The 24,892-nt window shown below is 38.5% G+C and overlaps 1 protein-coding gene across 1 annotated transcript; it reads left to right on the forward strand.

Annotated features, from left to right (window-relative positions):
- The first annotated feature begins 22,847 nt into the window (after positions 1–22,847).
- LOC136534464 (uncharacterized) lies at positions 22,848–23,566 on the forward strand. Its single transcript, XM_066526888.1, has 2 exons — positions 22,848–23,005; positions 23,105–23,566. Exons 1-2 carry the CDS (start codon positions 22,916–22,918, stop codon positions 23,405–23,407), a joined length of 393 nt encoding a protein of 130 aa, XP_066382985.1. The 5' UTR covers positions 22,848–22,915; the 3' UTR covers positions 23,408–23,566.
- Positions 23,567–24,892: the final 1,326 nt, after the last annotated feature.

The following is a 24,892-nucleotide window of genomic DNA, read 5'->3' on the forward strand; positions in this document are numbered from 1 at the left end:
TATTAGTAGTAAATTGCACATTTCAACTACTGCAATTATGGTGTGTAACATATGCAATATCTGTTCTTGGAGCATGTAATTTTAGTTAACTTGGAGCATGCAATTGTTCTTGCTTTAGGGCATCGATATTCTTCTGGATGGGCTATTTGGGACTGGATAGTACATTTTTAAGGAGTGCATCTCATTTCTATTTTAATACAAGTCTTCTTTTTAAGGAATAGATCTAATTTGGCTTGATACAACAATTGTTTCCTTAACTGTAGTGAAAATGCTGGTTTTGCTTGCTTTACTGTGAAAATGTTGGTTTTGCTTGCTTAACTGTAGTGATACACCATTTTCCTTAATTGTTTCCTTAACTGTGAAAATGTTGAATTCTGTTATGCTTACTGAAACTCTACGGAGTTTCAAAGAACTTTGCTAAAGCAATATTGTTAGTACCAAATCTAAAATATTTTGCTTGTTAGTACTAGCTGCTACTTACAGCTTTAGCAATCTGTTCATTTCAGTCTTGTTCTTCTTTATTTAGTTTTTTTTAGAATTTCTATGTGTATGGATAAGTATCCTTGATATATTTATTGAAGAGTCTCTATTTTTTCAGCGCTTGTTATTTTAGTACTTCATAATTGTATGATATGTCATTTTCAAGCAATGGTGATGTATTGTTAATGTTCAGTTTCAGTGCTTGTGATTTGCTATTTTATTTTGAGCAAATTGTACAACATTGCGGTCTGACAGAGATGATGCAATATTTGTAGTTCCTAGTGAAACACATTGATTTAATATTTTCATCTTTGATCGTTTGAGTTTAGATGGACAGGTGCATGCGGAGCTCTTCATGTCCCCCTATTATTCAATCGTCAGCTCCTCGCATTGAAAGGGAACCTATTTTAGTGCCTTTGAAAGACGACGATGTCTATGCTATCTGTTGGGTGTCTTAGATATCAGAAAAGAGGACGATGATGAAGCTGCTTTAGAGGCTGCCATGGAGACACTGAGGGTGCTGCCTTGTATGCATGTCTTCCACAAGATATGCATTTTTGAGTGGCTTGGTAGCGATAAGTCGTACCCTCTGTGCCGATATAGGTATCCTAGTGTAAACAATGGTGATGATGTTGAGTTGTAGTTTGGTTAGTTGATATTATAAGTATTGGTTTTTTTATGAATACCAGCTATTGCTGGCTTGTAATTATTATATTGAACTATGATATATAATATATTTGGCTCTAGTTATTTCAGTGATCTTAGAGTTTCAGGTTATTTTTTTAGGAAGGCTCTCAGTTATTTTTTTATTTGTTCTGTAAGCGTCCAATTACTTTTCGAGCTAGTTGTTTTGCTTCTTCTTTTATTGGCTGCAGCTAGCAACGAGGTCATTAACCAAATTTTTTTGTTATGTTATGTAGCCATGGATGATGATTTATTTCTTTCTGATGCTGATTCTGGATATGGTGAGAGTGAGAATGACTTTGCTATGAAGTCTGAAGAAGAAAACAACTCTGATTCTATGAATGTTGGCGAGGTACTAAGTTCACTTGATTTTGTTTTGTTTGTGCACTTGTGTATTATAATAATATGATATATGTTGTTGCCTTTTTTAGGATCGAAATCCCATAGATGATGATATTGATACTGCTGAGATGCTGAAGACTTTCAAGCATGTGCAGGAAGCTTTATCTGGAGTATGTTCTGAAATTTGTGTGGTGAAGATTCCTGTATTTAAATTATAGCGCAGTTGTCATCCTAGGCACTTCGTGTGCTGTTCTGTTTCCTGTTTTTTTTGTACTATACTTCTGTGGGTTGTTTCCCCTCTTAATGAAACATATGCATAGCACATTCTTTAAAAAATGTGCTTTATATCAGCAAAAGTTAGCTCATTCTAACGCATAGTGAAGGTTGTTTTAAAGTACTCTTTTGGGGCATAAGCATTAGTTGATTTTGTCTGTCATTGATTAACAAGTAGGAAAATTAAGCACTAATACCAAATACTAAAGTTGAACACAGGGAGTTCCAGGGGGTGTCAGAATATCAATTGTGCACACATGCCACATGATCCCGCACAGCAAATATCAGAAATATTTAGATTAATAAGTATTTTTTCTTACAGTTTTCTAAGTTTGTTGGCAACAAAGGGAAATCAAGACGGTCTGGCGTCCGGGTGCGTTCTGGAAAGGTAAACTCAATACCTAACTAATCTTCTTTTTTGTTTGTCACCATGTTTACTAAATTCAGTAGCTTAACTGGAATTTTTATATTATTTTTTGCATCGGTTTTCAGATTAACAGAACTGTCAGAGGCAGGGGTAAAGGGAAATCAAGTGCTGCTGCATGTACATCAGAGAGAGCATCCTCTAGGTTCAATAGTAAGTATTTTAGAGAGATAATTATGAAATTGGATGAGCGTAAGAAGAAGATTATTTGGGATCAGGGTTTCAGTACCTTGCTGGAGTATGATGGTTGTTCTGCACCTAGAGGCTTTGTGCAGTGGATAGCAGATCAAGTTGATTTGAATTGTTGTGACATAGTTGTTGGAGGGAAAGTGATCCCATTTTCTGCAGAGGCAGTTCATCTTTTCTTAGGCCTTCCAATAGGTGGTGAAGACATTAGGGAAAATCATAATGACTCTGCAAAGACCAAGTTTCTTTCTGAAATCGATGAGGCTTCTCTGCCTCTGATCAAGACCTTTGGCGAGAAGTTGTTAGGTGACACTTTGTCAGATGATGATGTGTTTCGGTACTTTATGGTTGTTGCTTTGTCCACTTTTCTGTGAACAAACTCTAGTACTCTTCCCAGCCCGCAGTACCTTGGTGCTTTGATTGGTGTATCTAAGGTGAAAGAATGGGATTGGTCCAAGTTTGTGTTTGATTGGTTGTTTGCTTCGATTTCAAACTATAGAAAGAAGAATAGAAGCACTATTGGTGGATGTAGATATTTTCTTGCTGTAAGTGTTTCTGTATTCTGTTGTTTGTCTTGGATATGTACCCTATTTTAGTGATGTCTTTGAAATCTTTTGTAGGCTTATTATCTTGATTTTGTCAACTTTGGAAAATGTAATGAGCTCCCCCCAAATCTGCCAAGGATCCTCTGTTGGAAGGGCTCGATGATTAACAAATATGCTTCTTATGATCGTGTGTCTAGTGAGAAGTATGGAAAGCGCCCGGTAAGTCTTGGTTTGAGGTTTTATAAGTGTTGTCATGTTTGTTTTGTTCTTGTTTAGATTACTGACTGACTAACTGTAATTTTTTGTGTAGGTCAAATCTATTGAGGAAACTTGTTATGCTGAATCTTTGTTACCGGTTGATGCTTGTGCTTCTTTTAGGGATTCTCTGTATACTGATTGTAGATTATTTGATGAACAAGTAGGTGCCTTGTTCAGTTTGTTCATGAGTATTTCATTTAGTTTAATATTTGTGTGGTTTAGTTCATTGCTATTTTAATATGCAGAATCCGCAATTTTTTCCATTTTAAATTACTATTAATTTGACATGACAGGACAATGAAGCTTTGTGTGGCATTTTCCAAGAACATCACACAGCACATGGTTTTAGGAGCCCTGATAAACTTGTCATCTCAATGTTCTAGTACATGAAAAACCGTCATGGTCATGTAGTTGATGATGATCCACTGCCTGAGAATTCTGCTGCCGGAATCCCTTCTCCAGCCAATGTTAGTCACAAAGATGATGATGCAATGGCTCATGAATTTGAAGCCCCAATGCCTGCTGCTTCAACTCATACCATTGTGGAAGATGTTTTGGATACCACATTGCCTGCTGCTGGTGTATTTAATGTGGAAGTTGTTGATCCCACAATGGCTGCTGCTACTAAAAATAATGATGAAGAAGTTTCTGTGACTAAAAAAGTTGATTCAGATAGTGCATACAATGTTTTTGGTAGTGACAATTGTGGTGTTTCTCAGGCAACTATAATTATTTCTTCTAATAACTCATCAGCTCAAGGTACATAAAGTGTTTTTTGTAGCATTTTTTCAGCATTGAGTTAACTTTGTATCTCTTGTTCATACTCTTATGAATATTTTTGAGGTGCAGATTCAGGTAGAAGGAAGAGGAAGAGGAAAAACTATGCATCACAAACTTCCACTCCTGATAGTGTAGCTTCTAGGACTCGATATGGACTATCTCAAGGTCTTGGAAAATCCCCTCTCAGTTGCAGAAAAGATGATTATGTTGAGGTCAATGTTCCTACATCTTATTCATTTTCCTTTTGTTTCGTATTTTCTAAATTGATGGATCATGTGCATTCAAAATTTTCCTTTTGTTTTGACATGCTTTTTACTGTAAATGGACATTTGACAACACCAGTGCCCCATTGGATTATATGTATTTATTTGGTTTAAAAAATAGAACAAGTGCTAATCCAATGTACTACATACAGCCATAACTAAACAAGTAGCTTAGAGTTATACTTCTCAACATTTCACTACTGTTGTGCATGAAACTATCTGAATCTTGTTGCATTGCTGTAGTATTTCTGTTGTCAGAAATTCTCTGAATATAGTTATACAACTGCTATGTCTGAAACTCTCAATTTTTCAATCCTTTACAAGTTTGCTATTTGCTGTTGTTGCATTGCTGTAGTATTTCGTGTGTTTAATACCATGAAGGGTTCTTGCTACTGCATACTATAGCAAAGTTGTAGCTGCACCAGTCTGTTTGATTGTATTTGTAGATCAGCAATCTGGTTTCTTGCTTGATTTCTTCCAGCGGTACACATGCAAGGTGCCTTTTTGGCTGATTTTTTTGCTTCGGCAAGTCATTGTTGCTTCTCATGTAAAGAGTTCAATTTTCACTTATATTCAAGCGATTGGCTGGAAGGAATTTCTGCAGATTGAAAAACATATTATTATTAGCAGTAAATAATATGTATTTGTCAATTTTAGGCAAGTGTACTGGATCATGCTGGAATTGGAGATACAAAGGATAATGCTGTACTTGTTGAAGAAGCCCAAATATTAGCTTCTAAAGCTAGAACCAAACATCAGAAGCTTAAACTAAAAGTGAGTTTCTGTGTTTCGTTGTTTTTTTTTCTGTGTGTGCACCTCACAAATTTTTATTTTCAGCTCTATTTTCGAACACCATAAGGCTATGTTTTGTCTTTTGTGTTCTACTGTGGATTAGTTGTTTCTGTTAGTAAGTTACTAGCTTGGAGTGGATTATCTAGCTTTGCTTCACAGTTCTCATTGTTAACTAGGAGGCATGCAACAGCTTTGTATTGGCTACATCTGTGGTGAATTTGTATGAAGCATGATGACATTGCTAATTTTTTATTTGTCCAATCAGTCGTTGTCCCTGAGTATTTACTTGTTATGAACATGTAATGAACATGTTTGGGCCCAAAGGACTGTGCTTCTAGGCTGGATTACAGTAGATGTAGTCACAGCTGCAGTAGGGCATCAACGAACTGAACAGAGACATGTAATGAACAAGTCTGAGTATTTACTGTTCAGTTCAATGAACTGAACAGTAGCAGATTCTTATCTTAGTTTGTGTGTATCTGTATCGCCTCTATCCAGCAGTGTTCAATTTTATTTCAGTTTAGTATGTAAAGCACTAGGTTTAGTTTAGATCACATTGGTGTACTGGATTATTGCTTGGATCTTTTTTGTGTGTATTTGCGTCTGGTTTAGTTCAGATCACATTCAGTTTATTTCAGTTCAATTTTATTTCAGTTCAAGTATTTTTTGTTTTTTGTTGGAGCTGACTAAATTGTCATTGTTCAGGTAGGTGAAAGAACTAGTGGAGCTGCTAGACCCTCGACCGATATGATTGAGAACACTCCAGGTTTGTCCTACTCATGAAAAAATGTTTAACAAAATCTATGATACAAACAAGACACATGTTTGAGCATGGTCTCTATGCAGGAGATGCGTCTAGTAGAAGGAATCCTATTGGTTCTCTGAATCAGAGTGATCAAGGTCTTTGTGCAGTGAAGAATGTCCAAAATGCTTCTAGTCCTAATTTGCATGTTTCAGACCCAAAAACAATTCCCTGCCATTCAAAAGAAACTCAACTGGCTGAAAATACAACTCCTGCTTTGGATCGTACTGGTTAGTACCTATTTCTAGATTGCACATTTATTAGCAGTAAATCGAAGATTTGAAATACTACAATTATGGTATTTGACATGTGCAATATCTGTTCTTTGTCACCTGTAAGTTTGAACCTTCTTTACCAATTTAGTATTTGATAAAGCAGGGAAAGCACCTGTTCAGAAACCTTGTATGAAGAATAATGCTCCCTACTTTAATAGTCCTAGCATGCCATCTTTTAGAATGTTTGATGATGAGGATGATTTAGGAAATTATGTTGAGGATCCTAAACTGAGGCGTCATGTCGGTCCAGTATCTGGTACAGCTTATACTTCAGATGATAATCTTCAAAGAGAAGCCCGAGTGCTACCTTCTAAAGCTGCAACTACACATCAGAATGTCCAACTAAATGTGAGTTTTGTATTTTCTGGGTTTTTTTGTTTGAAGTCATAGAACAAAAAAAGAGTTTCTTGTAACTTGTCTTATTGTACTAACACTTGAGTTACTTTCACTCTTTGATAGGTTCAATCCAAGAGCAGTTTCTACTTCCAATTTTGCCCTGCATCAGATGGTTGGATGCTTGTTGATCGGATGAGGTCTAATCCATTTGGTGCAGGCGGTAATGTGAGCAATCAGGAAACTATTCAGACTGAAAGAAATGACAATGTTGAAACTGTAAGCTTGTTTATTAGATTGGATCAATTTTGTATTGTGACATATCTTTTGACCTCTTTTCTGTAACTAATATCGTAGTATTTCTTGATTAGGACCTTGTACGAATGGAGTCTTTACCTTTTACTGAGACTCCTGAAGAATCAATTGCTCCAGTTCCTCTAGCTGCAATAAGCCCTTCTGGAGTACACATTGACATTGTAAAATGGGATTTGTAGTTTTATCAATTTGGAACAATTTGTTAGTAGTTGGGGCTGCTCTCAGTCATGTAATAGCTTGTACAAGTGCTCTCAGTCATGTAGTATCGATACTCTAGTGTACCTTAGCGGTACTAGTGGTGTATATATTGACAATGAAGGCAATAGAAGCATTTCTATTGTCCCATTCTTTATACCTCTATTATGTCAATTTTAAATCAGACATAATAGAGGTACCTATTATGTCAATTTTTAGTTTATGATTTTCAAATAACTTTATGTTTTTTTCTTGATTTTGCAGGCACCTACACCTCTTCCATCCCATCGAAGTGGGACTTCTGTTTCTGCAAAAGTATGGGAAGTAATGGTTTATCAGATGACTCTGAGTCCTTTTCAAACCAAGGTCCTTGGTACTCTTCTAGTGCAAAGTTGGCTGTTCATCGTCCTAGGAGGACAGTGATCCCAAGCAAATACAAGTTGAGCCCTTATATGATGCCTCATTCGAAGATAACAGTCTCCAGACTTGAAACTGACATATATGAGGTTGTTTTGAAGATGGCAGAAACTGAACATTCCAAGTAAGTTTTCAATGTTTACAACGTCCTTACCGTTTTCACCACTCTTGAGTACACTTGAATCAAGTAATTATGAATTGTTTTCATTTGTCTCAGTCTTGCAGTAATCGATTATGGGCAAGTGGTTGTGAAATTAAGTGCACTTGCAAGTTCTCTTAAGCCTCAAGGAAAGGTCCATTACTTTGTAGTGAATGCTTTGTGCAGATTGTTATTCCATAGGAAACACCCTAAGAATTCTTACAAGCATTATTTCTTCTCTAAAGTTGGTGTAAGTGTTATTTGTTTCTCTTTTTTTTCTCAATTACATGTGGTAACTATATCAAATAAAATAATATTGACCAATCTGTTTTTGTAGGACTATTTTATTGGAAATCACGGTCCTAATGATAGCAAGGAGAAGGAGCTATATGATAATGCAGTGAAATGCTTTAAGGGTGCTGGTCGTGCAAGGTCATTAGCAAACAGCCAATATGTGAGTAACACATTCTTTTAATTTTTTTAAGCTTTAGCACATATGTTGTGTGCATTGCAGTTGTGCTAATAATCCCTTCTTTTTCATTTTGTGTTATTTTGTCAGCTTTATTTTCCAATTCTCTTCCACGATCGGTGGTATGTGGTTGTTGTGTATATCACTCGAAGATTGATTGTAATCTTGGATTCCTGTACTCTACATTTTGGAGCAGACTCACATTTCCATAAAGCTGTCCGTGATGAATTTGTAAGTGGCAGCAGCACATGGATTCACATCATTTTGTTTGAATGCAATGTGAAATTTTGTTCAAATAAGAAAAAATATATATCTGCACTCTAATTATTTCCTCTACCTGCTTTTAGATACCAAACTTGACCACAGTCTGGAGTGAAGTTGTTCAAATTGACTTTGGGTTCCATGGATATGAAGTTATCTATGCAGATGTACCTCAGCAGACTGAGAAGTAGGTAGTGTATAGTCTTTTTTATTTTTTTTAGATCATATCATTTTGTGTGGTGCTTATAATATTCTGTCTTGTCTTTCTCATATCTTGTTTCAGCTTTGCAATGAAGAATCTAGAGCTTTGGGAGCTAAATGTCTATTTGATGGACAAGTTTTGTGAAGCTGATATTGGGCATCTTCGTATCAAGTACATTAATGACATGATTTTCAATGAATACAATAGTTCTGAAGATGGTCGATCTAAAGTGACGAAATATGATGCTGAGGTAGTACTAGTTGCAATGTCACTTTGTGTATTGTTCCATCATGTACTCAATTGATTTTTGTTTCTAATATTTTTTCTCAGGTCTACGAACAGTACTATAAGAGAGCATGACCTACGTGTTGTGTTTGGATCTTGTGTTTAGGTTCCTGTCATGTAGTGTGTAGGTTCATGCTATAAGTGCATGGTACTTTGTAAAGAAGCAGCTACGTTGATGAGAATAGTTGGTGCTGAAATGGTTGTAAATATTAATCTACAGTCAAGAGGCTAAACTAAAGTGGATGATAATATTTGGTTGGATGGTTTGTTTGGATGCTTGATGTTAACTGTTTTTTGAACCATTATTCTAAGTTTATGTTCTTCTTTGTTTGTTTGTTATTTTTGTCCACTATGTGTCAATGTAGTAACCTTTGATAGCGAAGACAAGGACAAGCTTGAGATTTGTGGAGGTCCCTCTTGTTCTTCTAAAGATGATGTCTGATCCGGTTAGTGTGTGCTTTCTCTGTTATTATGTGCTCCAAATTGTCTCTTGTGACTTGTTTGTGCTAACACATCTTGAAATCTGTTAATTGTGATTTGTGTCAACACACACCGCCATGCTCGGCGCTGTCCCAGAGCGCTACTCATGGACTAGAGGAGAGATTGGGTTTGACACCTACTTCTCCATGGCCAGGGGCAATGCCACTGTCCCTGCTATGGAGATGACCAAGTGGTTCGACACCAACTAGTAAGTCCTTTGCCTGCTACTAATGGTAATTTTAGTTTTAGATTTTGCATTGAATATTTTTCTGACAAACTTTGTTCTACTTTTACAGCCATTTTATTGTCCCTAAATTGGGCCCTAACACCAAGTTCTCCTACACTTCTCACAAGGCTGTTAACGAATACAAGGTGGCTAAGGCAGTACGATACACTCATTGTATTTCTGTTATCTCAGTTTAATGTGCTGACCTATTCTCCTAATGTTAATTTCCTACTTGTGTACTTGATTGTCTGATGGTTGCTAATACATTTGTATTTCTTTTGACATCATAATTACCCGATAAAGTCATTTGATAGTTTAGCATGCTGGCTTCAGCTAATTGAACCTCAAACTAGTAGCTGATGGTTTTGGATAGCTGGGCTGTCTTGTGGCTGTTGTAGTAGAATATCATGAACTCACATCTTTTAACTCTATTATACTATACAAGAAAGCTGTGTTTAGTATCCATTTATTGATTGCACATTTATAAGTAGTAAATTGCAATAAGCTATAATGGAAATTGCAAGTATCGGGAACCGCAATTGTAATTCTGAGCGTATGCAATATGCTGGCATTGAACTATTTGCCTCCTTGTCCTTTGTTTATTGTGATTTGTGCTAGCACACACCGTATTTTTGTCTTTGTCCTTCCATAGAAAAAAAATTGTTTTTGTGATTTGTGTAACACATTTCAAATATTTGTCTTTGTTTTTCCGTGGTAAAAATTGTATTTTGTTTATTGTGATTGTGCCAGCACACACCTAGGACCTTCCTTGTTCTAAAATATAGCTAATAATGGCATAAATGATCCTGTGATTTCAAATAGATGTTCCCCATCTCTTTGTTTTGCAGACTAACTCTTAAATATTAAGTCTTAAGTCACCACAGTCACCATTTGTCTTTATACACAAAACCAACTCTTAAGTCTTACCTTCTATTTTTGCAGACTATGTGAGGGTGCTGAACTATTGGACCTTATTTTGGCCAAGTAAGGAGGCAGATCATGTAAGACTGTACATTTTTCCTTCCCAGAACTTCCTGTACTAGCTATTTGGTCACTACTTCCTGTGTCAGCACTCAGTAATATAAGTTTACTAGTTTTTGGGGTGGCGATTTTGCTAAGGCTGGCATTTTTGTAGATGTATTTGCTAGCTCTGATGTGTTTGGCAGCTGCATTTTGTTTTTCAGGTAGACTATATGTTTTTTTGTAGGTAGCACTTTATGATTATATCTGTAGATCTGTTGTACTGGTTGCTTTTGTTTGTTGCCTTTTTTATTTTTCAAGGACCAAGAGAGTATGGAGTTTGGTTTTTTTGTGGGCCTTTTTTTGGGTGGTCCTACTTCTGTTTTTGGAGTGTCGTCATTTTCTATCTTTGCCCAGGTGCTTTTGAGAAAATGGTGCCTCTGACAATTGAATGTCATTTGCTCTCAATGTGTAAAGATTAGATTTCTTTGAATTTTGGTATATCTAAGCTTGTTTGTAGGTATGACCATTTTAGGTATACTCATGTGAGTGGAATGGTGGGGTCTCGTGTGTTGGTTAGGCCCACTTGCTAACTTTTTTTGAGCTATTTTTGGTGCTGTCTGTAGATCTCGTTTTGCATGCAGTGCTTGTTCATCTGTCAGTGATTTTGTCATTTTTGTGCTAGTTGATCTATATATTCTGCAAGTATGTCTGAATAAGTGAAGGCTAAGTAAATCTGGAAAGTTTTCATCAAATTCTCATTTAAAATTTGTGTAATCTCTTGTGGTGAGACTAATTCACTAGTTACTCTGTTGGTTGCATGCAGGAGAATGTACTTGCTCCCATCTGAAAAAGAACCGAGCTGAAGAGATAGAGGTGACAGGCACTTCGGTTGTCGAACACAAGCTCACAACCATCAGCTAGTGCCGCTGCAAAATTACTTGAAGCCATCCAAATATTGATCTTGGTCAGTCCCTATGCTTCTTTCGTTTGCCTATATTTGTTACACCATTTGTAGGTGCTTACTACATCCAATCTATATATTTGTCCCTCAAATTTTGTGTGTGTGGTTAATGGAGGAGAATGGATAATACTTTATCTATATTCATGACAAGCAGCCAACTCCAACAGTGTATGATGTCATCAAGTTCAATTATTTGGCTTGGTTGTTACTATTCTTCTTGTTGGTTTCTAAATAAATATGAGCTTCCTGTCAACTATCGACTGTGTTCGATATTCTGTATTTTCTAAGATAACATTCATAAGTGTTTTCTGATGAAGATTCTAATTGGGTGCGAACAGCGCAGGGATTTTTCTTGTCTATTCTGCTTGAAGCTAAAACAACAATATTTTGGTGTGTTCGGTATATTAGTCTTTGTCTGTCCATCCATTTCTTCTGTTTGCCCATAATTTTTTTTTCATTTTTTAAGATAAAGGAATCAAACTGGCTTCATCTCTTGTGTTTGCTTGTTCAGATCATGACAATGATAGGATACAAATCATCTTTAGTTGTTTTGTTGTGCTACAGTTGAAGGAAATTTGAAAATTTATGAATTGTCAATTATTGGCAACCCTCAAGGGTCAGTGTTTGTTTAATACTATAATTATTTTTGGGGCTTATTGTAGCCTGCTCTAGCTATGCCTTGTTCCTGGTGTTGTCGATTTCGTCGCTATTCCCTATCTGTGGTATGGAGAGGTGAAACAGGTCAGATTCTGAATACTTACTCAGGCACCTTATGGCCCTTTCATCTGTACATTTGGGTAACTGTACTTATCACTCTATCTGTACTACTTGGAGTTTCACAATTGTAATCACCGATAATATAAATTGCAGATATTGGGCACTGCAATTGTAGTTCTTAGCATATGTAATTTTAGATCTAGGCATAATTTAATTTAAGGTTTGTAACATCCTGCTCATTACATAAATTACATAAATATGTTGGCTACTTAAATTTTGCTTCTATCTGCTGATCATCGTGAATTGCTGCATGTCTTTGATCACCGTGTCCTTAGTGTTGTGTGGCTTCGGGATCAGTGCTACCATTTGATGTTTCCTTCCTCTTCTTTTTTTGGCTTCACCGGGGAGCCTACAAAACATTACTAGTTCACATAAATAAGAATTTTTGCATTTGGATTCAAATTCTATTTGTATGTCCTTAAATTTTATACCTACACTGTCTGTGTCATTTGTTTTCTTCTTTTTCTTCTTTTCTGCTGCCACCAATTTCTTCTTTATTTCTTCTATATGTGTCTTCATTCTGACAGGTTTAGGTGGCCTTCCCTTTCTCTAAATTCTTTCTGGATCATCTATTTCAGTCTGTGGATCTCCAGCTTGTGCTGCTATAGTTTGTCCTTCTTCATTTCCTTGCTGGTCATTTTGTGCTTCACCTATTTGCTGAGCACATAGCATTCTATCTAAATTGATTTCCATCTTGTCAAATTCTGCCATAAGGTATTCCATGGCTTTTTCATTTTTGATCCTTTTGAATTCAGTATTGTTGATCTCCTGGATAATATGTTGAATCTCAACAATGAGCTTGTTTCAACTGTTTCTTCTTCTTGTCTTTCAACATGTACCTTCATATCCTTTTTTCTCTAGCTGTCTAAGAAGTATTTATCTGGAATTGTGTTGATTTCCTTTTCAATGACTATTTTCAGGATATGAGAGCAGAGTATGCCATCTTTGCTGAATTTTGCACATATGCATGTAAATTCTTCTTCTCCTTGTGTTAGTTCAGTGTTTACCGTATATCTCCTGAACCTATGAACCTCCTGAATCTGGTTACTTTTTTTGCCACACCTCAAATGCTTTTCCATCTTCAGTTTCCCTGTAGTTTAGCCTTGATGTTGTCTTCAGTTGTAGCTGAAACTTTTTGAATATGTTTCTGTTGTATAGCTGTTGTGCCTGCGGCTCTATTCTGTAGCCGAATATAAATTCCTTTGGCCTTTTCTGCTTGCTATAGCTGTCCTCTAGCCTTTCTGCTCGATTTATGGTATCAACAATCTGATTGTACTCTTTTAGAAAGCTGATGATACTATAGGTTGGCCCTACATTGTCTTTGAACCTCGCATTTGTTGCCTCACTCCTGGATGTGGTCTGTATGAAAGGGAAAAAAGTCATTTTTGTAGTAGACTGGGATAAACCTTTTCCTCATTTCCCACATCTTGGAAAAGTAGTTATTCCCTTGAAGGTTTCTTTCCTCAATCATTCTCTTCCAAAGTCGCTCAAATTCTTTCACCGTTAGACTATTGTTCACTATATCTTCGAAGTCTTCATATAGTCCTTCGTTTGCTGTAAAGACCTTGACATTCTTATTGTAGCATTTGGTCTTTATGTGGAACAAGCAATTTCTGTAATTTGTGTTTATGAAGACTTGCTCTATTGCTGATTTCATCGCCATGTCTTGGTCTGTGATTATTGTTTGAGGGTGTTTTCCTCCCATTGCTTCAAGGAAAGTTTGAAATACCCACTTAAAAGTGTCCACTGTCTCATCATGCAGGAAAGCACATTCGAAAAGGCAACTTTGCCCATGTCCGGTGATTCCAACAAATGGTGCAAAAGGTAAGTTGTATCGGTTGGTCATATATGTCGTGTCAAAACTTACACATTCTCCATAATCTGCATAATATTTCATAGAAGAATAGTCTGTCCAGAACAAGTTTCTCACTCTCTTGTCCTCATCTAAATCAAACTTGTAAAAGAAAGACGGATCCTTAGTTTGTTTCTTTCTGAAATAATCCAGTACTTGTGTCATATCTGATCCTTTAACTTCTCTGTTCAGCCTTGTCCTGTAGTTGCTGATATCTTTCTTTTTCATCGGTATAGCCGTAAGCCCCCCTCTAAGATACGATAGAATAGAAACTGTAACATCCCTGATGTTATAAAGTACTTAAAAGGTGATCATGTCATCATTATGCATAATCATCATGTATCAACTCATGAATGCATTTCATGTTTAATTTATAGCATGTAAATGTTGTTATGAAGTGTGTTATATGTTACATGAAATAATAGTGATTAAGAAACTTTGTGAATTTTAATGTGGGAATCTATTAAACAATTCAAATTCTTCCTTAATAAAAGTTTAATAATTTTTGTTGCAATGCTTGGTGTGAATATTGTTTTATGATATGTGTTGACTTGTATGGATGAATCAATTTCAAAACATTTGTGTTTAATTAGATTTCCGAAAACCCGAATTTCCAGCATTTAAAGTTTACCCTGGAAAATCTAATTCAAAATCTAAGCACATTTTGGGGTTGAGTCTAAAAGCAAAAGTGTAGAGTTTGTCATGGTGTACAAAGTTGGTGTTTGGAGTTTTCAAAGTTGTTTTATAAAATTTGAAGTAATTTGAAAATGCGTGATTCTTTAAATGTCCCATTTTTGAATTCAAATTTGCATTTCAAAATGTAGACCGAATTAGGGGTTGGTTATAAAAGCAAAGTTGTAGAACTTTTGATTTTGAACAACTTTTATTTTTGGAGATTTTTGAGTTGTTATACAAATTTGGGAGTAATTTGGGATTTAAAGCGAGTGGCAGTTCTGTAATTTCGGTGAACAGTACCCGCGGGCGACACCTCCTCGCCGGCGTGCTTCGATCAGCTTCTGGGCGCGACTGTGGCCGCCCTCGGCGTCGCGCTGGCGTGGGAAAGGCTCCTGCGTGGCTTCTTCGTCCTTCTTGGCCGCATTATAAAGCTTACGACGTCGCCGTTCTCCTCTTTCTCCTTCTCTGTTTTTCTCGCCGCCATGGCCGCCGCCGCCCAGCTTCCGTGCCGCCGCTGCTCCCTCTCCTACAGCCCTCTTGCGTCTGCACTGAGTGTCGCTACGTGTCCAACGCTTCACGCCGCCCCTCCCGCGCCCATTTTTCAGTCACCACGGCCGTCGTATCACCGTCGCCGCCGGAGCAGCCACCGTCGTCCCGCCTGCTCGCGCGGCCAGTAGGCCACAGGCCACCTCTGCCCATGCTGCGGTCATCCTCTAGCTCGCCTCGCCACCCCGTCGCTCGACCACCCCTTCAATTGCCGCCTACGAGCATCAGCCGGCCGGAAATCGCGTCTCTCCGGCGTCCTCTGTTCTGAAAATCGCGACCAGGGACTTCGTCTTCAAATTCAAGATTTGTGAGGGGCTTTTCTGTGAACCGTAGACTCATGTGAATAGTGCCGTTTGGACCTGTTTGCTTTGAAATCGGCTGGAACTTTGAAAATTCATAGTAATTCATAGGAAATTCGTATCATAGCAAATGAGGACTTTTTGGAATCCTTGTAAAATTATCTATGCAGTAGATCTATAATATGGCATGTTTTAGTTTAAAGTTTTAGCTGCAAAAATAGATTTGTGCAGTAAGGTTGTAATGCTAGTTGAATTTGTTATTTTCCATAACTGCAAATCTAGGGCTCCAAATGAAGTGAAAATTTTGTGGCATGCTACTCATGTGATAGTTGATGTGTGGTAAAAATTTCATGAATATTGGATGAAGTATGAGTGAGTTTTTGGTTTATCTTGCTCTCACATGATTTCTTGCAATAGCAAATTGTCTTTTTCATAGAGGCAGCTATACTTATGCAAATGGTATGAAATTTGTACAGTAGACTATTGAGAGGATATGTGAGCTACTGTAATTTTTGTAGAAGTTATTGTGCATTTTTGGTATATGTTCATAAATACACCTTAATGTCTAAATAAATTAAGAAATGCTTTAAGAAAATTTATTTAGAGGTGAGCACCATGCTTTTTGGTGTTCTTTAGTCATGTGTGAAATGTTGGTAAAGTTGGTTTTGCCCAATTATGTGTTTGCAACATAAGTTAATAATTATTTTCTTGCAATTGTCGTTTCGTAACAGTTTTTGGGACTGTTTGGATTACCTCATGATAATGATGTTTTTCGAGAAACTTGTTAATAACAAAGTTGTAGATAATTCATGTATCTAGCTGCTGTTAAAATTTGGTGGTATTTGGCCTTGTGGTTTGTGAGTTATGCCTGTTTAAAGTTGGGTTTCAGAAATGGCTGCTCTCTGTCATTTGGGGACCAGTTTCTGTAAATGGGTATATTTGACTTAGTTAACTTGAGAATCATGCTAAGATGATTAAAGATGAGTTGTAGAAAATTTCATAAGCTTTCCAGAATGTCTTGTTGCATGGCTATTGGATTTGTATAACTCTAGTTATGATCCAAACATGAAGCTGTTGTTTCCAGTCCTGAAATAGACATATGTTAGTTAAATAGCAAACCTTAATGACTTAGGTTTTGATTGAATTTTTGATTGAATGATATCCTTGGATCATTAGTTGGTAATGATCTTTGGCAATTGATGTTAGTATTCTGGAAAGGTTTAGTTAGTTTTGACTTGTAACTGTACCGTGAAGGAAAGTTGTATTCAAGTTAGTTAATCTTTTATGCTTTCACCAATGCACCTCCATGCATCATGTCATACAATCCATCATGCTAAAGCATGCATTATTTATTTACGTGTAGTGCATACGTGAGTGAGAAGGTTCGCGTTGACTAATCTTCGGATGAGTGTCATCATTCAATGGTGCTCGCGTTGATCAAGTGTTGGAGAAGGTTCATCCATCAATGGTGATGCTGTCAAGTCTAACTCCGTAATCTCTCTGTGGAACTAACCTTTTCTGCCGACCAAGGCAAGCCCCAGATGCATTTAAACCCTACCTTGTGTTTTACAAATTGATTTCGCTTTTGCTTTCATATACTGCATTAAGTGATTAGGAGTTAAGTGAAAACCTAATTGATGCATGACCAACCTTGTTTTCCTTATCTACCTTGTTAACCGTTTTAATTCGTATATGGCTAGTTATGCTTAGTCATGCTTAGATAAATAAAGGTCGGGTGATTACCTGTCACCTGCGAGTTTTTAATGGAACTTTGGTTACTTATGTTATCATGTGATATGGGAATGTGGAGTAATAAATCTAGACCGGGCGGACTCGGTGTGTGTGAGCCACAAGACCTGGTAATGTCTTGTGAGTGGGTTCTTTCCGCCTGTGTCGATTAAGGCCTGTACCGTTGTTGAATTGCATGAGGTGAGAATTTGTAGTACTAACCACATACTCCGGTAAGCCTTAACTTGGCGATTCTATTACGAGAATGGCTACTCGCGCACTGGGAGTGGAGAGATGGCGGGAATAGCGTGTACCCACGTGGCAATGGGCTGGATTGGTGGAGTACTGTATTCTCGGGTGGCGCGGACCCGTTCTTGTTTTAGAGGATCCGAGGGTAGGTTGATATATGTGAGTCGGGGACCTGCATATGTCGTGTGGTCTGGAATCCCCAGCTGGGTTTAATCGGTTCGAATCGTCGTTGCTCCTCGGTTATGGAGACTCAACTCACTGTTCATCATCGTAGTAATAAATAACTGGAACTTGAGGATGGTCTGTGAAGGTGTTGGTTATGAAGTCTCATGATCTCATTACGGATCATGTCAGCTTTGTATATGATCTTATGAAGTTTTAAATGTTGACATAAAGAATTTCGTTAAAGAGCTTTTACGCAAAAGAACTTTGATTATTGCTAAAGCCATACCTTGAATCCCTGAGCCTGCATTCCTGAGTTATCAGTTCTTATTTCGGTTAAGTCTTGTTGAGTACTTTTGTACTCAGGGTTCGTTGACCCTTGTTGCAGGTGAGCCTCATGAGCAGATCTGTTTTGGATCATGCTGCATGACTGTTGTTCCATGCGATGATGATAAGTAAATTTGTGGCCCTTGGGCAGGGCAGTTTAATTGCGTGTTTTGTATTACGTTATAATGCCACTCCACTACTATGGTTTGGAATATTAATCGAACTTAGTTTATAAGGTTTGAAACTACTGTTTTGTAAACTAAGTTATTGTAAGACTTCCGCTATATTACTCTGATGTATCTATTTGAATAAACTGTTGTAATACTGCAATGACTCTATAATGGGATCCTGCTCGGAAATCGTGGATGATTCGGGGTTCCACGGGGACACCCGACAGTCTTCTTAAGTTACTAGGAACATATGCATAGTTGTCAGAGGTCGTTGGACAGTGACAGGTGCATGTGGGTCCTATAATTTAGGAGGTTCTGCCACAGAAACCATCTTCCTAGTCAGGATATTGTTATCGTTCAGAGTCTTGATAAGTCCTTTTTCCATTTCTATCATATACTTGTGACCAGAAAATAGTTGATCCCTATCTCCAGTGCATAGCTCATGATTATGCTCCAAATCAAGAGTTTTAACCTTCCATACATCTCCTTCTTCTTTCACCATCATAACGCAAGGACAATCTGACTTCTGCTGAACATTTGTTTTCCTTCTTCTTACCGGTTTCTTTCCAACATCCTTGTCTACTTCAGCTTCTTCTTGCTCTAAACACTTTGGTTCCTTTTTTTTCCTTGACGAGTGCATCTCATTGTCACTTTGACTACCTCATTATTTCTCTTCTTACTTTGAGTTCTTGTTGTATGTGTTATGGCAACTTGAAATCCAGCTAGGAACGCATAGAAGTTGAAGAAATGGTGAGCATCATCCCTACTTTTAAATTCCATCGATAGTTGTGGGGTGTACTTGCTGTTGATTGGTGCATTGTTGCCTTCAGATGCTGCAACCTGCTCATTTTTTATGAATTCTTTAATCTCTTCCTCCGTCAGTTCCTGGCTGCCATTTACATGTTCATTATTATCTGTTACTGTTGATGTAATATCTGAACTTGTTGGTTCTACTGCTATGATCCTTAAGTCATTTTCTCCCATTGTTGGTTGGTCATCTTGATTTTCATGCTGCACCTGTAAATATATTAGCAGCAGTCTCAGTTTCTGAGTAATGCGATTTATAATACAAATATTTTTTTTCAGTGTGGACTGCAATAGTTGAAGAGATCATTTTTTATATACCTCATCAATGTCCATATTATTGAATACATCAGTTTGCCAATGGTATTGTTGAATTTCAGATCTATCATCATCAGCTATGCTTGTCGTTGCTCCATCATCATCAGCGACGATTGCCATTTCTCCATCCTGTTTTTGCAAAGATAAGTTTTACTTTGATGCCAATACATATTTGTATTGCTTATAAATGTAATCAAATTGGCTCAGCTGTCTGTATGTACCTCATATGACAGCCTTGACTCTGATATTGACCGGTCAGTTTGTGGTCCAAAGATTCCATCTAGATCTTCAAGTCTCATATTCTGTTTTATTTGTTTGATAATGAGAATGGTTACCATTTATAATATAACACAACTAGTCTGACAAGCATATATAATATAGTTTTACCTCATTCTTGTCATTTTCAAGTATCATCTTTGTTAATGATCCTTGCATCTCTTCATGTTGCTACACAGTTTATAATGAAGCATTGAAATTAAAGTATTGTTATGCTAAAATTACATTGCACATATGTGTGTAATTTACATATGTCTGAATTGTAATTTTTGTGTACTGGTATTATAAAATTTTACCTGCGTATTCCAGTCAGTCTGATTATCTTCCTGAGAGTTCCTGATCTGTCCCATCATAAGTTCAGTGTAGCATTCCTGCATTGAAATATATTATAGTCGAAAAACAACCTTCTTATGTTGGCATTTTTTGATTCTGAGCAATGATTTTGCTCACCTTTTTGTATCTGTAGGTATTTGAAAGGTCACTGGAACAATTTGTGCCTGCAAATATTTGGTAAGGAGCTTACTGCACTTCCTTAATTGCTTCTTGTGAGTTCACTGATGTTGGATAATCATCACATCTACTTGTTGTGACATACATATTATTCTGCTTCATAAAAAAGCAAGCAGGTGAGTACTTACATAGCTTTTCATTGCATCATTGAATTGTGTTTCTTACCTCAAGTAGTTGATCAAACTCGACTGGTGCTTGTATTAGTTGCATAAGGGAAGCAATTGAAACCTGCAAGAAAATGAAGAAGCCATTAGTTCTTATTTATTTATTGTTTGTGTCAACTGTTTTGAATTAGGAGTAATTTTACATCATTGTTGCTTTCTTCTTGGCGAATCATATTCTCATAATTGTGAATCTGATATTGTGCCTCTGATATTTCATGCAGCCTTGTTCTTCTTTCTAGATTCATGTTCTGTTAAAACATCTAGAAATAGAAAGCATAGTTTGTAGTGTTATTCATGCTACCATCATTGGCTTGCATATTTGTTTTTGAACACAATAAATGTACAGCACTAAAGGAATTACTAACTAAACTTGCAGAAGCTTTTGAACTTGATCCTACGATGCATAAAGCCTACTACCGGAAATGGTTAGTGGCACTCTTCTTTTTTCAATAAAAGTTATACATGAACACTCCTATAATTCCCTCTGCTACATTTTTGTCTATGTACTAAGTTATTTCTTGTTTACAGTGCTGCATGCATTAAGCTTGAAGAATACCAAACTACAAAGGCTGCTGTTGAGTTGGGTTCTTCCTATGCATCAGGTGATTCAAGGTTTACTCATCTATTGAAGGAATGTCAAGAGCGCATCGCTGGCGAGCAAAATAAACTTCAGCTAGTGTTAATTGGTTTATGTGTCTAGAGGAATCTAGCCAGGCACCAGTAAAGAATATTGAGCCTCCTGTGGCTCCTACTGTTGAGGACAAGGAGGATGTCGCAAATATAGAGAATACACCGCCAGTGGTAGAACCCCCAAGCAAACCTAAATACAGGTAACTAGTGTAAATTTGTAGAACTCTTTGAACCACCTAGCTCAGACCGAATGCTATGTAATCAAACCACTTGACCTTTTCCCAGTACAGGTAGCTATTTTGTTTCTGTTGCTACCTTGTTGGTGAGGCACTTATGGATTTGCTGGGCCATAGACTTTACTGCCATAAGGAAAGTGTTTCTCTACGACCTCGTGAGGTTTGTAGCTTTTGTTGGAATCTAAAAATTTTGCTTTAGCGACGAGGAAACCTATTTTGTTTGGCTTCCTTTCATCCTTCAACCTAACATATCTAGACGAAGTAATATCTAGATGAAGTAATTGGTGTGATAGGAATATAATCTCTTCTTACCTTGTCGTCAAATGTCAGATGCATTAGGTACATTAGTCTTCTGATTAGTGTGAACATAGGATTACAGGATCAGGTTAATATATCAGGCACCTGTGATTTGGGGTTTTACATATATAAACCCATGTCTTCATCTAAAAAAATGAACCTGATCCAGATGGTACTTATTGTCTTGCAGTTATGAAGCAGATGGCATGGCTAAAGATTTCATGCCTCTCTATTCACTAAGAGGTAATCACTGTCCATTCTATGTTGATGTTGCTTTTCATACTTGTTTTCTGTTACTAAGGTGTAAGTCAACCTATAGCTAGCACCTTGCCTTCAAGACAAGGGTCAGATACAGAATATAAATTTATTTATGATTTCTAGCTGCTGAGTCTCAATCAAAAGGTCAAGAGTGGAAAATTTAAATAACTTTAGATAAACAAAACAAAAACACATATAAGCTTCACTTTACCTTTTTTCAAAAATGCTTGTTTAATCAGTATAATTACATTAGCAGCAAATACCAGTTGCAGTATTTGAAATATGCAATTTGTTTTTAGGTATTCTGTATTTTTGTTTCCTGAGTTCCTTAATTTGTGAATCTGTATTTCTGATTCCTGAATTTGGTTGCAGCAAATACTAGCAATCTTGGATTACATCTTTACGAGGAAGTCGGTGTGCTTACCTTGGCTGTTGAGGTTAGTGGTTCCTCTTGAGTCTTGAATGTGTTGGTTGGTTGCCCCTTTCCTCTGGTCTGCTTGCCCCCACGCAGAGGAGATCTTCATCTTTGATCTGCCGGTTGTTTTCTCCTTTCCCCTGCTCTGATCTGATCTCATCTCCACGCAGAGCAGTGCTTTGCTTGCCCCCACGAAGAGATCTGATCTCCACGGAGGGCAGAGGCTTCCCCCTGTTTGCCTCCACGAAGAGATCTGATCTCCACGAAGAGGCTTCCCCACGAAGAGATCTGATCTCATCTCTGTCTTCTTAGTTATTGAGCTCTGAGCTGAACTAGGTCTCTTTGTCTTCTTAGTTAGTGGGCCTCTCTGGCATGTCTTTATTGGGCTGAACAACAGTTGTGGGCCTTGTTTGCCTGATGGAATTTGTGTGTTGCATTCTCTTAAAACACATGTGTTTTTTTCCAGTGTTTCAATTCGTGTGTTTCTTAGGCATCTAACAACCATGTGCTAACTAGTCCAAAAACACATGGTTTTTCCTATGTTGAAATCTGTGTGTTTTACATACAGTAAACAACCATGTGTTGGATTATGTTAAAACACACGTGTGTACAGTAGACAGACTCTATTTTTTTTTAGGAAAACTAAACTGGAAATAAATGGAGGAGAAATTAGGCACTGGAATTTTCATGGGCCGTCGCATTCCCCACGTAGCCCAAAGCAAACCACAGACTTTAATGGAAAATATGGAGCCCAATAAGAAAGAGAATCGACGAGCACCAGAGGATAACATCAGCGAGGCGATAGATAAGAGGAAGGAAAGAACAGAAGCAGGCGAAGCGACTGTCGCGAGGCAAGGCCGTCATCATCCGCCATGACGCTCTCCCTCTCCACCTCTTTCCTCCCCACCCCCGCCGCCGCGAGGACCACCGCCCGCACCCTACGCTCCGTCGTCCCCTCCCAGGTACGCACGCTCGCACACACCGGCCCTCCCTCTCGCATTTTCCTGCTCGGACCCTAATTACTGAGACCGAAACCTGGTCGGCGGTGCCCTCTGGTGCAGGGGATGCGGTGCTCGATGCGCAAGAAGGGGCTGCACCCGGAGATCTACGAGGACGCGAAGGTGTACTGCAACGGCGAGCTGGTGCTGGTGACGGGGGGCACCAAGCCGGAGTACACGGTGGACGTGTGGTCCGGGAACCACCCCTACTACGTCGGCGACACCTCGGCGCTGGTGGTGATGGACAGCCAGATCGAGAAGTTCCGCAAGAAGTGGGGCCACGTCAAGGAGTACTGGCCCGAGGACCAGTGGAGGGAGATGCACCCGGACGGCGACCCGGAGTTCGAGCCCGAGGGGGACAACTGATTGTGATCCACGAAATTGGCTCCCGTCCTCTTCCTCATCACCGGTGCGTGCGTGGTCACCGGTGCTGTTTATCTTTTGTTTCCTGGAATTGAGACTTGCAGTGCCCTCTAGGTGCTCGGTTAATGTTCGGAATGGAAATATGCCATTATTACGACTTTACGAGGTACTCCTACTACTAGTAGTGTAATGCTTCTGCAATGCACAATTGAGCAAACAAGCAAATGATCCTGATGGCTCGAGGAAATAGATATTGTCTTACCAGGAGTCTTTCCCATCTACGAGTCGTCTGCCTAGACCGCCTACTGTTTGATCAAACTAGCCTCCGGTTGCTAGAGGGGATCCAATTTCCGAGTCATAGTTTTCTCCAACCAGGTTCTGCCAATTTGCGTGGTGAGCAAGGGCGACACCTTTCGTGTCCCTTTTACACATGTTGCCATGACATAACTATTCGGAAGACAAAGGAATGGATTCAGCCCACACGACTAACATCAAAACGGGCTGGATCCAAAAGGGGGACCTAGCACAGGACACGGCCCAACCTTTGCTCGACTTAGGCCTCCAAGATTGGAGGAATTTTTCGAGTTTACTGCATTTTATATGTGAAAAATGAACGGGCTGCTACGAAATTTCTGTACGCCTGCGTTTCACTTGCTGTGCACTTGCACTATTCATCGTCCTTTCTGAGGCCTTTGGTGCCACCCGCAGTAGTCCGGCCATCTTTGGAGCGGGCATGTGGATATGAAGAGGAAGAAAGGCAACCTCGGACAGCAACAGGAACAGGAACTCGCGAGGGTGGTGAGGGGCCCCCGGACTAGGACTAATTAAGTGATGTAAAATCAGCTCCAATTAGAGCCTAAAAAGCCCAGAAGAAAATTGGCCACCTCACGTAGGTAGCTGCTGCCCTCACAGCCTGCAGCGCTTGTGTGTGTTCCTCGGCGACGCCCACCGACTCCAGTTGAGTTGTTTTCAGCACGAGAGCCCAAGACTACTCGGAACCGATCCATCCATCAATCAACCGACCGGCAACAAAATATAGATGCGGCCCTCTAAACATAGGTTGCCCCCAAATTATCGGAGCCCTGAGTAGTGCTTCTGTGCCGTCACTGCCGTTGCATAGTGCACGGACGCCGCGGTCTGATCTCCGTGTTCAGAAAGAACATTGCAACGGGCGGCGAGGGAGCAACTGGTACGAAAATAGAACCCGATATTTTCTGATATCTGGAAGAGGTTAAAATACTAGATGGCTAACCTCATGTATGAATTTGGACATTTAATATTTGTACCATATTCGAATTTGAATACTCAAAATTAGATTTCTCATGCACATATGAAAAAAAACAACATGTACTTGTGTCTGCAATATTTGTACCACTTTAGTTGATTTAGGGGTGTTCTGGTATGGAAAGGTTTGATAATAATGTATCCTAACATAGCGTCTTTACCTTACTGCATAGAATATCATTTACTAACCTGTATCCAACAAAA

The sequence above is a fragment of the Miscanthus floridulus genome, unplaced genomic scaffold (assembly GCF_019320115.1).
Source record: "Miscanthus floridulus cultivar M001 unplaced genomic scaffold, ASM1932011v1 os_1960_1_2, whole genome shotgun sequence".
In the NCBI taxonomy this organism is placed as follows: Eukaryota; Viridiplantae; Streptophyta; class Magnoliopsida; order Poales; family Poaceae; genus Miscanthus; species Miscanthus floridulus.